The sequence below is a fragment of the Fistularia commersonii genome, chromosome 4 (assembly GCF_037954325.1).
Source record: "Fistularia commersonii isolate RoL2024-O1a breed Wild chromosome 4, RoL_Fcom_v1.0, whole genome shotgun sequence".
Lineage (NCBI taxonomy): Eukaryota > Metazoa > Chordata > Actinopteri > Syngnathiformes > Fistulariidae > Fistularia > Fistularia commersonii.
The window spans coordinates 10,146,047-10,159,012 of NC_141287.1; the positions used below are offsets into that span (position 1 = coordinate 10,146,047).

The 12,966-nt window shown below is 45.1% G+C and overlaps 2 protein-coding genes across 9 annotated transcripts in view; one reads left to right on the forward strand and one right to left on the reverse strand.

Moving 5' to 3' along the window:
• The first annotated feature begins 47 nt into the window (after window positions 1–47).
• Window positions 48–7,326, forward strand: acp6 (acid phosphatase 6, lysophosphatidic). 5 transcript variants are annotated; one of them, XM_086145240.1, is made up of 12 exons: window positions 453–644; window positions 1,584–1,647; window positions 2,098–2,323; window positions 2,433–2,561; window positions 3,915–4,045; window positions 4,175–4,254; window positions 4,337–4,424; window positions 4,606–4,738; window positions 5,546–5,646; window positions 5,740–5,847; window positions 5,929–6,094; window positions 6,185–7,326. In XM_086145240.1, the coding sequence occupies exons 3-12, from the start codon at window positions 2,105–2,107 to the stop codon at window positions 6,317–6,319; spliced, it is 1,290 nt and encodes a 429-aa protein (XP_086001366.1). In that variant the 5' UTR covers window positions 453–644; window positions 1,584–1,647; window positions 2,098–2,104; the 3' UTR covers window positions 6,320–7,326. The 5 variants fall into 5 exon arrangements, with proteins under 5 accessions (XP_086001364.1, XP_086001366.1, XP_086001368.1 ...); XM_086145239.1 differs by lacking the exon at window positions 453–644 and adding an exon at window positions 1,045–1,195; XM_086145238.1 differs by lacking the exons at window positions 453–644; window positions 1,584–1,647 and adding an exon at window positions 48–154.
• A 1,197-nt stretch (window positions 7,327–8,523) lies between these two features.
• Window positions 8,524–12,966, reverse strand: part of bcl9 (BCL9 transcription coactivator) — a 32,883-nt gene continuing 28,440 nt past the window's right edge. For all 4 annotated transcript variants that reach the window (XM_086145237.1, XM_086145236.1, XM_086145235.1 and 1 more), the window contains 3 exons: window positions 10,693–12,874; window positions 10,101–10,373; window positions 8,524–10,004 (listed from right to left, as the gene is read on the reverse strand). In XM_086145237.1, the coding sequence (XP_086001363.1) occupies window positions 8,965–10,004; window positions 10,101–10,373; window positions 10,693–12,874 (3,495 nt within the window). In that variant the 3' untranslated portion in view covers window positions 8,524–8,964. The remainder of the gene's footprint in view (window positions 10,005–10,100; window positions 10,374–10,692; window positions 12,875–12,966) is intronic.

A 12,966-nucleotide genomic window follows, 5' to 3' on the forward strand; every position in this document is an offset into this window, starting at 1 on the left:
TTAGTGTGTCTGACAAGTGATACACATTACGAAGGTGTCACTGTCACATGGTATGCATCAGTTATTTCAACTATTACGCTGAAACTATTGCTATCTTACCCTTCAACTGACACACAAACTTTTCAAGATATGACAACACCCTGATGAGAATTTGGTAAGTTATCAGATGAAGAAATGTACACATATTTCACACATCTTACATAACAGTGGAGGTGGTCAAAGAAAGTGATAGTGTTATTCCTTCAAACTAACAAAACAGAATGTTTCAATTACATCTTTTCGGTAGAGGCTAAAGCATATAATTTTATTAACAGAGATAATTAAGTGCATAATTTAAGAACAGTAGGAGCGTATCCTGCCCCCCCCCCCCCCCCCCCAACACACACACACACACACACACGCAGACACAACGGAGAAAAAGATAGATTTGACCAATGACTATTAATATGTAAAAAATCCAAGATCTATACATATTCCTATTTTTTGTTGTCATTTTGTATGCGACTGTCTGAATCGCTGGAGAGCAGAATCATACAAGAACGCGCTTCTCCTACTGTAAATTCTACAGCCGAAGAAGAAAAAAAAAAGCTGCGTTCATGGTTATGGTTAAGATGGGAATAATTACATTTGATTGAACTTCAACGGTGAGTTTATGAAGGCAATAGTAATATTTATAAAATATTGGTGCATTGGTTGTGTGCTGTCGGTACTATACCCGCTAATTTTCGGTGTAATAACAAGAGACGCCGGTAATTTGTTTTGTTGCTTCTTAGCTGATACATGTGACAGGTTTGGTTGGTGTTCACTTATATCTACAAGAGAACGTACAAACTGGAATAGATATTAGACCTTACGACTGTAAAATAAATTACTTAGAAATCAATACTTTGTATGAAAAAATAAAAAATAAACATTAAACGATGTGACGCTAACGAGAACCACGTCTCTAAACTATAAGCGCATGGCGCGGCACATTCACGAATGTCACGTTAGCCTTTGACGTGGTTGTTGGGAAATGTAGTTTTCTTCAAATCCCTGCCGCTTTGACTTCTATAGCACATTTTCCTTGGCTGTCCTACAACTCCTAGCATGTCCTTCGAAGAGCAACATTTGCTAAATGACATGATTTTTTGCTTCTACTGAACTGGGTTTTAGGTATTACAGTGGAGCGAGCTGTACAACCAATATTCATAAAGTATGTGGCCATTAAAAACATTTTTATCGTCTTTGCGGTTGGTCCGAATCGCCGATAAACTTATGGTACTCTTGCCGCGTTGTTTCGTAATAGTGTGGAAAGAGCTAATGCTAACATCGGCTCGGAGTCGGAGACCGCTCTCTTGACGTGCTTTTCAGTTCGCCGCGTCTTCATATCAGCCGGTATTGATAAAAACCTTGTCAGGCATTTGAATAGGTTTGGATTCGGTTGCGCAACTGAATATGTATAAGTCAACACTTGAGGAATTTCTGAAGAAATAAAACCAGCGAAACACGTTGTTCCAGTCGGTGCAAAACTCGTAGTGGTCGTTTTAATTGCGTCACTGGAATTTCAACTACCCCCGAATAACTTGGTTTCCTGGTTGCAGCTGCATTGACGTGAAGAAGCGCTGCCGCTGACGGAGCTGAGATCGATTGTTTGTTTTGTTTTAGGTTAGTAGCCACATTTCACTTACAGTACAGCTGTTTCTATTTCACTGTAAAGACCCTTGCAAGATTAAATTCCAGTTGTGTTTTAACCCTCTCCAGGCAGATGTTGCAGATTTGCGACAGCTAAATGCTACTTAGCTAATTACCCCACAACTTAATTTGAGCCTGAGAGGGTTAATGACTATCTGCTGGTTTCTCAACCTTGTACTTGGGCTCCATTTGAATATTTCAATCCGGTGGTGTGATGGGGATGCTACGTCATATTAGAGGAATTACGTTTGAAATCAAAACTTTTGTTTCCATTGATAATCACTGGACTAGTATTATATTGCGATGGGGAGGGTGTGGTCTGTACCGAATTTACACATTCTGAAGTCTGTAGAGTTATCAAGAGAACTATGTGTAATTTAAAATTTTCTTGATACACATATCTACTGTCTGTTTTCTTCACAGTCCAGCTATGAGGAGTATTTGGACCAAAGCAGGTGTAATAGGTTCAGTGTCAGTGGCTCTTTGCTCAGTAATGTGGTCACAGAGGAAGAGTGAGCCAGACTTTCTATCATCTTCCTGCTCTGCTGCTGACACACAGCCCACTTCACCCTACGAACTGAAACTGGTTCAGGTCCTTTTTCGACATGGCGCTCGAACGCCGCTGAAATCGATTCCTGATGTGATGGAGGTAAAAGTATTTCCCTGCCTCTCAGCAACTCATTTCATCACACAAAGTCTTGTTTGTAAGAAAGTGTTTTTTTGTCATCTTCTGCTTGTCTGTTTGTTTTTCATTAAAGGTCCAGTGGGTGCCAACCCTGCTGGAACCTCCACCCCACACCAATATCGACTATGTGGTGAGGGATCTTGATGGCGGCCCAAGACCTCCAGCCCCTATAGAAGACAATTACAGGAAAAACATACTAACAGTGAGTAGGTGTGTTTGTTGGCATCTGATACAGCTCAACTAAAGCTAACTTAATTCTTCTGCTATAAAAACGAATACATTTGGTGGTTTAGTTTGTAAACTTGTGATATACGTTATTTAATATCACAAAAGTTGTTTTGGCAGACAAAATGAAAAGAGCACACCCGGGATATTAGTCACCAGAGTCAAAGGCCAAAAGAAGTTCTAACTGCAGTAACAGAGGCTACCAGAGAGATAGCAAAGGTTCAGTCTCTGTCAATACTATTCACTGCTTGAATAATGACGTCATTTAATTTGTTGTCTATATTTTTAAAGAATAGACATATTTGATATGCACCCCCCATACAATCCGAAACAACAATGACATAACACTGTTTTGTCACTTCTCTCATCTAAATAAAAGTGAATTACTGTGTATCATGACATCATCGCGTTCTTTGTCTCGATGTTTTTGTGGAAAATGTTTGATCCTTGCTCGATACAAGGAGATCTTCCATGGCTGATCATGTTGAAATCATGAAACCAAGGAATGAAATGGTTTCATTCAAAAACAATCATTTATGTATTTTGGATCCGTAGTAAGTAGAGAGCACATGAAAAATAGGTTATCTCAAAACGTATAATGTTTGCTTGCAATTCTACGTTAAACAGGGAAAAATCCTGACCACTTCAATTTGGACAAGTGGGTCATATTTAAACACTTAGTATGATTTGGTTTAAAACAGCTGGTCCATCACAGAGACAATAAGAATAAGGAATGAGGGCTTTTATTGATTCTTCCCCCTTTGGTTCCCAGCCTCTTGTGGACATTTGAGGAACTATGGTTTTTTGGTACTTCTGTATTAGTTACCTCCTTGGGAATAGGAGGTTGTGGTTCAGGCAACTATACTCAGTAACAAACTTTAAAAATATCCCAGTCTGATAAATAACCTCCACAGGTTACACGTTTGGGATAAATGCAAAGCAGCACGTGGATTCTCTTACATTCCAACACTGCCCTTCTGTCCCCCTAGTGGTGATTGAGGGGTCCGACAAAGCCTGTAGGCAATACTGAAGTGGATTTAGTCACTCACCTCCTAAGTATAAATGCTGCTGAAGTGTTTGTTGAGCTCCCCAGTGGGATATTGTGTCCCCTTGGCCAGATTGTAAGCTCATGGAAATTGTAGTTTCCTGTGCTGAGATGGCAGCTTTGTTTAAGAGGGTTGCTGCACAAGACTCGGGGGTTAGGAAACAAAATCCCTCAATATGGAGTCCTGCCATTGCAACACATTCACATTGGAATACTGCACAAAGGTGTTTGTCGGAAAAGCCAAGCCTGCAAATGTATCCAAATCCTGTTTGTCCAACTTGGCAGGGTGGAACGTACCCTGGACAGCTGACTACAGTGGGTATGCAGCAGCTGTACGAGCTAGGAAAGAGGTTGAGAAAGAGATATATTGAGGAGCGACCTTTCCTCAATTCTACCTTTAACCCCGCTGAGGTCTAGTAAGTATTACACCTCAGGGTTGGTAAAAACAAGACATTCTCTGTCATATTTGGAACATCAATACAGCTTAAATGCCGTGCTGTTTTTATGTTGGCTGTTTTCCATAACCCATCTTTCCCTATTTAAAGTGTGCGTTCCACCAACATTGGGAGGACCATTGAATCTGCCAAGTGCCTAGTAGCTGGGCTCTTCCAGCAGAAGCAAAAAGGTGTAGTAGAACTACATGTGTGGTTGATGTTTGTTCTGCTCCATATCTTACGTGTTTTTGTTAATCTCTGTTCTACTCGAAGACATTGTCTCCATATTAACAAGTGAGGCAGAATCTGAAATCCTATATCCCAACTACCATGGATGCAAGTTGCTAAAAATCCTGAGCAGGTATGTGGAGTATTTGAATATTGTGCACAGTCCTAGCAAGCCTTCAATGCCCTGTCAACTCAGTGCCTAAAACTTGAATTTTTAATGTGTTGTGCAAAATTATGAGCTAAGCTGAGATGCCTGTGACAGGTTGTCATTGTCTGTCTATGTTTTGTGCCTGACACCGTGTGCATCTGTGCAGCCACCGCTGGGCCGAATCGTCCGCCCAGCCAGACATCGCAGCAGACCTGCAGAGCATCCAGAACGAGTTGGGCATCGCTTCTCACCAGCACGTTGACTTTATCCTCATTAGGGACGACATGGTTGCCAGAGAGGTGAAACTGCCAGATCTCAATTCACGGCTCCTGCTGGGTCACAGCCAAAGCCCCCACAATACATACTCATATTTCTCTTAAATCACCGGTTGACTTTACAAAAGAACTGAACCCTTCCTATTTTCCTATCTGTGTTTTTAAGAAAGAAAATAATTTCAGAGCAGCTATGTTAGACTCCATTCTACAGTTGTTTCTTATACTTGTGCACATTTCTCAAGCTACTGGGGCCACCAAATAGGAGCAGCATGTAATGCATCCCAGTTTTTATTTGATACGCCACAATCATAACATGACTGCTCATTTGCCGTTCATTTGTTTCAGCACAGAAGAATAGAGTTTGCGGTCCACCATCTTTACGTTTTATGTAGTCATTCCTGAATTCTACATCATGAATCTATGAAGATGTTTCACAACTCTGAAGAAAACAGACTTTGCTTAATCCACCAAGCAACTAATTATTATATCAGACTACAAACACAAGACAAAATTCATTAAGCATTCACCTTTGTGCAAATGCAAATCATTACTTCAGTATTTAAACATTTAATTTCTAAAACTGTCAAGATGTTATCAGTACACTCTAATTCACTAATTGATTGAATTCTCCCCTGAGGAACCATTGGTCAATTTAACACAACTTGGATGACTGATTTTTACATCCACAGGTAAAGTGCAATATTCCCCTCGAAGTGTGATCTAAATAGCATGTGACTTTGAAGCACAGGAAAGCGGTTAGCAAAGCCTCATCGAGGTTCACGTCAAACCACAGCACAGCCGACAGTGACACATGTTTCTGCGCATTAACAGACACACGGCCTGCCCTGCCCACCAGCGCTGGACACCTGGAGAAACACAGTTGAACAGAGAGCCGTGGACATGATGTGCTATATTTTTGATCCCACCAAGAGGTTAGATGCAATAAAGTCGGCAGAGGAGAGGTCATTATAGTTTCAATTGTAATCACATATCAGCATCAGTAAGGAGGAGTTTGCCCATTACAGGGAGAACTTGCAGTTGTGTGTGGGACCTGTGCTGCACACACTGTTACTCAACATGGAGGAGAAACTACTGAGAACGTCATCAGAGCCACACAGGATGGACAGTTCAAGGTGAACAGACATTGTTTTTTTTTCTTTCACAAATCTCGATTGTATAATCCGTTACCGTTTACAATGTCCTTTCCCAAACAGGAAGTTGTTTCTATACTCTGCACACGACACAACCCTGATTCCCTGTCTGATGGCCCTGGGGATTTTTGACATGAGATGGCCACCATATGCTGCTGATATTACCTTGGAGCTACACCAACACAAACAGACCAAAGAAGCCTTTGTTAAAGTATCATACATCGGCCAGGTGGGAGCAGGGAGTGAATGTATGTTGATGTGATATGGTGCATTTTTTTGCCCTGGCATGTCACAGCAAATTGTTTTTTTTTCACTGTAGGATCAACACATTCCAGGCTGCAGTGGAGTCTACTGCCCCCTACAGGAGTTCAAACAGGCCCTGTCAGCATACTCTGTGAGCTCAGAACTCCACCAGTCACTTTGTGACAACACAGAGGGTTTAACTGATCCCTGAGCTTTGAAAAATCTTAACCTGCTATTGCAGGAACAATTTAGAGCAACTCATACCCCCATTATTGTTCCTACATTGTCAGTTTTCACTCCATCCAGCCAACATTAAACTGCACTGGGAGAAACTTTAAAGTCGGTCTTGGACACACATCCTAGGAATCTTTTTTGTTTACATCATCTCCTCGTTTTCTCTAATTTATTACACAGATGCCTATTAAGAGTTCAATTCACCAAATGGTACATTAACAGGTGGATATGGAGAATCAATTTGGAAAAATACAGCAAGCCTACTACCCGCTTAAGGTTGGCAGTGACCTTTCTCTTGTACATGTCTGATATGTTTTCCAAGAAAAAACCAAAACAAATTTAGCGTGTATCGTTTTAAGATTTTTTATACCAATTAAAATGAACATCTTTTTAAAAGCGTCCAGTTACTGTAACCTAAGGTGTCCTAACATGTTTAAAAATCGTTTGTGAACATTTGACCATGAATGGCATCAGTACTTTTGCTTACTTAGAAATGACTCTAAAAGAATTAAATTGAATTTGCCATCAAGTATAATAATGACATGGCCAACTGCAAAGGTTTTTCCAAAGACCTGTGCTAAATTATCTTTGCGGGCTGAGCTCCCAACAGAATTTTTTTTTTTTTTTCATATGGGCATCGTAACATAATGATTACCATCAAGTTAAAACTACTGCATGTCCGTTTATAATATTCATCAGGGGACTAGTATGTTTCATGCTGTACCTGTTGTTTTTTTGAAGGTTTGTGCAAGTTGTGAATGTCTCCAGTCATAGACTGCAGAAGGGAACAAATCAGCTGTAGTACAATTTAGGAGTTAAATGTGACTTGTGCTTGCTAATGCACGGCTCTAGACCACAGGATCATTTATACATGATTACATTTCAACTGTGTAGACATGTAATTTACTGTGTTACAATAACACATATTGTACCTCATCACTGAGCTTCTCTTGACCTGCTTCCAGAACTATAAAAGGTTTTACTGAGATGTGATTTTGATCCATGTATCTTTGACTTGTGTCATTTGAGTACCAGTTAACAAGCAACAACTTCAGTTCGAACTCAAGTCCATTGGCTTGGTATCTACCAGTGTCAGCTTGTCACAGACAGATTTGCTCTCATGTTTCATGTTGAATGTTGGTAAGCTGGTTTGACTTGAAGAGCTAAACAATTACATCTTTGCAACTCATTAGATGAATAAGTTGAGTCACATGTGCGCACACACACGCCATAGACAACATGTATATACCAAAACAATATCTTTTATTTGTAGTCCATCACCACAGCCCTGGTAGGCTATTCTGCACCAAAGCCAATGGAGAAACACATGACAAGCTTATACAATAGAGAAAAGAGAGGAAGTCAACTGGATGGTAAGCAGTGCGTGTTTACATTTGTGTGTCTCACCCCGGATGCCACACCTGCCTTACTATATTTCATCAGATCTACCGAGCTCTAGTTCTGTAATGCCTGGCATAACAACTGTGGCCTTTAGCCACTCCATTCTGCTGACCATTGGGGGATTATTGCTGTGGGAATGATTATTACCCAGAGTCAACAAGAGTCAAAACAAAACAGGAACAAGAACACACTTAGCACATCTGGGTATTAGCAATATTATTCACGCTGGTGAGAGTTCTGAGAGTTTTGAAGCACCAAGTCAAATGTTATCCACGGCTTGATAGGGAATTAAGATTATCGTTGTGCTGCAAAGCTGCCAGGATCCTCACACTTCATGTGTTGCTCTCAAATGGTAAAAATAGAGAAAGAAGACGCTTTCTGCAGACGGTCCAAGTTTGTGCTTTTTTTTTTAATACTATTATCTTAATGAGGTCATAGTTTGGTTTGTTATACACTGGAGTTACAAAGGAAATTAAAATAGACTAAAATTTGAATAGCCCACCAATGGTAAACAGTACAGTATTTTTAAGGGGGCATTCCTCCCCCAATTAAAGTTGGGGAAGAGGAGTTGAGAGGTCACTGATAGAATGCCTATACATACAGACACATACATACATACCACACAAACCCACAGTCTGTCAAGCGTACACACACTCACACGTATATACTGTACAGAAACAGTCAAAACAATAGAGCTAGAGACAAGATGGAGTTCCACTAAAGTCTTCACAAAGCACGAATTCTTAATCCATTCTCTTGTTCCATATCCCTTTCATGAAGTTTGTTTTTTTTTTTTATTTGAAAAAAGTAGACATATACTGTAGCATCTCCACGCTGACTTTTAGTTAGGTTGATTCCTCTTTGTTGTTGAAGTCATCTTTATAGTCAGATAATCAAAAAACACAAGAACAGGTTTGTGAAATTGATGCACAACAATCCAATACATTCTGAAGTTCATGAGTCAAAGTTTAATGTTCTTGTGGCAAAGTACTCCGTGGCCATCCAGGCCTGTCTGTCTGAGTCTCCATTGGAATAGTTCCCACAGTACAATTACTTGGTGTGACTGCTTTGCTCCACTGTTTAATTTCTGGGCACATCCTCAAATTATACCTCCTTGATTTAAGTCTGTCAAATTTTTCTCACCACCATCTACACACCGTGAAGTTTACTCCATCCTTGCGTATCGTCCAAAAACATTCTAGATACAAAGTTTCTGATGGATTAGAACATTCCGGGGCCCGGACTGAACCCCATGTCCATGTCACGTGGTCTCATCTGACTGCCCATCATCATTGTCTGCTGCGGGGGGCCACCCATGCCCTGCAGTGACATCATCATGTTCGGTGAGCCACCGGGGCCTGGGTGAGCCATTTGTCTCCCCTGCATCATCCCACCAGGACCTCCAGGAGACATCATCCGTGGCTGATGACCCATCATGCCTTGGCCCATGAATCCTGGTGGACGCATTGAGTTGTGGCCAGGGTTGCCTATTGGCATGTCTTGGGGACCCATTCCCCCACCAGGGCCCCCTGGCATCCCCCCCATCCCCTGCATGGACATTCCCATCCTTGGTGGACCATCACCCATCATGCCCTGCATGGGGAAGCCTGAAGGGTGTGGTGGTTTACCTCCTGGATTCTCTCCTCCACCACGGGGGAAGTAAGACAGAGTCTGGCTGGGCTTCTCTGACGGGATTATCCTGGACAGGTCAAACTCGGGAATGCCGGATGCTCCAGGACGCATCACCTCATGAAGATCTGCATCACTGAATCCACCTTGCATGTTGTTGAACTCGGGTCCACCGGGAGTATTGGGCTTGCACATGCCTCCATCTGCCCCGCCTCCGTGAGGCATGTTACCCATCCGTCCTCCCATAGGCCCTCCTTCTCCTTGGAAACCCATTGGATGCCCAGGGAATCCTTGTGGACCAGGACCATTATGCGGGGAGAAGGGCCCCTGCTGCGATGGGGATTGTGTGAGGGGGTAGCCCTGACCTCGGTGAGAATAACCCAGCCGTCCCTGGGCCATCATTTGAGGGTTTGCCATCCCAGGGTCTTGTGGATTTGGTGGTATCATCATGCCATGCGGCATCATACCTGGGCCCATATTAGCCGCATTTGGAGAGGGCATCTGCGGGGGCATGCCGTGGGAGAGGGGCTGAGATCCCATTGGATTCATACCCAGGGGACTGAGGGCAGGCATGGGTCCGGAGTTCCCAGGTCCCATCATCCGAGGATTACCTTGGTGATTCATCGCCATACCTGGAGGTCGGAGACAAAGTACAGTACACAGAAAAGAAGAGAATAAGATTCATTGTTGAAACCAAACTATTTAATGAGGAATTCATTAATGGTTACCGTTGTTATTTGCTGAGGGCAGATTGGGGGAGCGAGCTGGGGGCGAGTCATCGTCAGAACTGGCAACAGTCTTTATGGCATCGTGGTATAGTGGGGTAGAACTGGGCATCGCAAACTTAGACATGCGTGACATCATGATGGAGAGAGGATTCTGGGATAGTGTTGGCTCAGGGGGTATGGTGTATGGACTGCCAGACGGTACAGTGCCTGGGAGGGACAAAGAGCCAGATGGAGCCCCCGATGAAGGCGGTGCAGAGGCAGGGCCATTACCACCTGCAGGACATGTTGTGGGAGAGAGGGTGACAAAAGGATAATAAAACTTTCAGTCAATTCCGTTCCCTATCACACGGCTATTACTAAATGCTTTGACATTTTATGAGCAGTACTCAAATCTAAGGCAGGTACATATTTGACCACAAGAGGGAGACACTTCACCATAACCCACTATTTATGCACATCTATGAACTTGGGAAGCGCCCTAAATTTATGATCTAGCTCTTGCGCGCCCACGCACATGCACACGCGTGCGCGCGCGCGCACACACACACGCGCACACACACACACACACACACACACACACACACACACATACCTTGCTCCATATTCCCCATCATGTTTGGTGAGGTGATACTGAGAGGAGGCTTTCCACCTTGAGGAGGTACTCCAGGACTCTGCATGGGTGGTTTTGGTGAGGAGGCCCATCCTGGAGATGGGTTAGGAAGAGAAGGTGATCGCATGTGAACAGGAGAGGCACCTGCTGATCCCATCATCGAGTGGGGGGACTTCATTGGTGCTGATGATGGAGGTGCTGGAGGAGCACTGGGACCTGTGGGACCAGTGAGCATGCCAGCCAGCTGGGACGGCGTTTGAGGTGATTTGAGGTTTCCAGAGGGTGAACCCATCATGGGAGACTGCACCTGCCTTAGCGGAGGGGATTTAAGAGGGTTAACACTGGGAGAGTTCCCGCCTCCAGCCTGGACATTCAGATCTGCTGGCTTGCGTCCCCTCTGCCCTTGTGAAGGACCTGTGGCTGAGGGGAGGTGGTTAATACGACCGTTGCCTCCTGTTGGTGTAGATCTGTGTTCCGGACCATATGCTTGCTCTCCATGAGGGCCCCTCATTCCCGCAGGACCCCCTGGGAAAGGTCGCCCAGGCCCCATTGGAAAGTCTCCTGGCTGGGGCTGCTCTGGAAAAGGTGGTCCCTGCATTGGCCTGCCCTGTGGGCCCATACTTTCAATCGGAGGTCCTCCACCACCTCTCATTCTCATCATCTCATCAGGACTCATATTCATTGGAGGATCTCGTAGTTTGGAGGGATGCATGTGAGGTCCCGGTCCTGGCCCAGGCCCCATGCCAAACTCTGGTCCCATTTCACGGCCACCCATGTTCTGTAGCCTTGAGGAGGGGCTCATGGGACTGTCACCAGGCATTCTAGGAAACATCCCCATGCCGTTACCGGGTTCCATTCCACCTCTTTGGTGCCCCATCATTCTTTGCATGTCCATCATCATGCCAGGGGGAAGGCCCTTCTCTCCCGCCATTCCTTGGTGAAACATTGCTTCCTGCACAGACTGAGGGTTTGGAAACCGTTCCCCTCGACCCCCGGGACCAGAAAACATGGCTCCGGGTCCTCCCGGAAAGCCTCGTCCGTCTCCCATCCTCGGAGGCATGTCATCAGGCCAACCCATTCCAGGCCGTGGAGGTCCCTCCATTTCTGGATTCATCATGCCAGAGAAGCCTGGCATTCTCTGCATATGTGGTGCCATACCCCTGGGGCCAGGGCCCATTCCCATGCGCTCTGGATAGTGATCTGGTGGGCCACTTGGTCCTCCCCACATTTCTCCTGGGCCCATTTGGTAGGGAGGTGGAGGTCCTCGCATCATGCCACGTGGACCATGAGGGTGCATCATCATGTCCGGTGGAAGCGGCCTGTGTTGCATTTCTTGTTTTTTCCTCTTCTCTTCATAGAACTCCTGCTGCAACTTCAACCACGCCACCTGTTCTGGGGTCATCTGATCTCCCTCTCCACATCCCCCTGGACCCCCCATGTGGGGGCCCATTTCATCCTGTGGAAACGGGGGCATGTCCCTGGAACCGTGAGGCGGGCCAAATGGTGGACCTTGTGGGCGAGGACCTCCCGGCCCACCTGGTGGTCCAAGGCTCTGAGACTGTGCCATCATTGCCTGCAAGGGGCCCTGTTCAGACCTTCGGGGTGCACCATCAGGGCCTCCGTCATGAGGGCCACCGTGAGATTGTGGGGGCACACTGGGCTGGCCATCACGGTCATCAGGAAAAAGCATGCGTTGGATATCTCGTAATGTTTGCAGAGAGCGCTGCCGGTGCTCGAGCTGTTCTTGGGACAGACCCTCTGTGTTGGCTTCCATATTCAATAGCTCCTGAGCCAGCTGTTGTTGCTGTTGCTGCTGCTGGGGTGTCAGACCTGCCGGCCCAGAACCTCCACCCTGCCCACCTTCACCTGCTGTGGGAGCATTGAGGCCTGCCTCAGGTTGGGTGATAGGGGCCTGGTCAACCGGGGCCGTGTTGTTGCTCGGACTACTGCCAGGAAGATTTTTTGATTCCATGCCTGCAGATGAAGGCCCTTCCTGTGGAAGAACACCAGTTTGGCTCCCTTGGTTTGAAGGCAGAGGTGGGGCTGGCTCTGACATGCCCGTTAAGGACGGCTTGGATCCTGGCTGGTGGCTCTGGTCTTGTGCATGGGACGGTGGTTGCTGGGGAGGTTTGGTGTCATTTCGGAGGGTATTTGCTGCATTGTTCTTTAAGAGAAGAGGGACAGTCATCAGATTATTTAATGACATTCTAAAGTAAAAAGTCTTTGGATACAGGTGTGCGAGAAACAAAAAGTGTG

What these genes read in the sequence shown, in the direction of transcription:
- acp6 (XM_086145238.1), top strand. An exon ending in CACAGGATGGACAGTTCAAG is followed by an intron (nt 5,848 to 5,928) that starts GTGAACAGACAT and finishes TTTCCCAAACAG; the next exon opens with GAAGTTGTTTCTATACTCTG. An exon ending in AAGTATCATACATCGGCCAG is followed by an intron (nt 6,095 to 6,184) that starts GTGGGAGCAGGG and finishes TTTTCACTGTAG; the next exon opens with GATCAACACATTCCAGGCTG.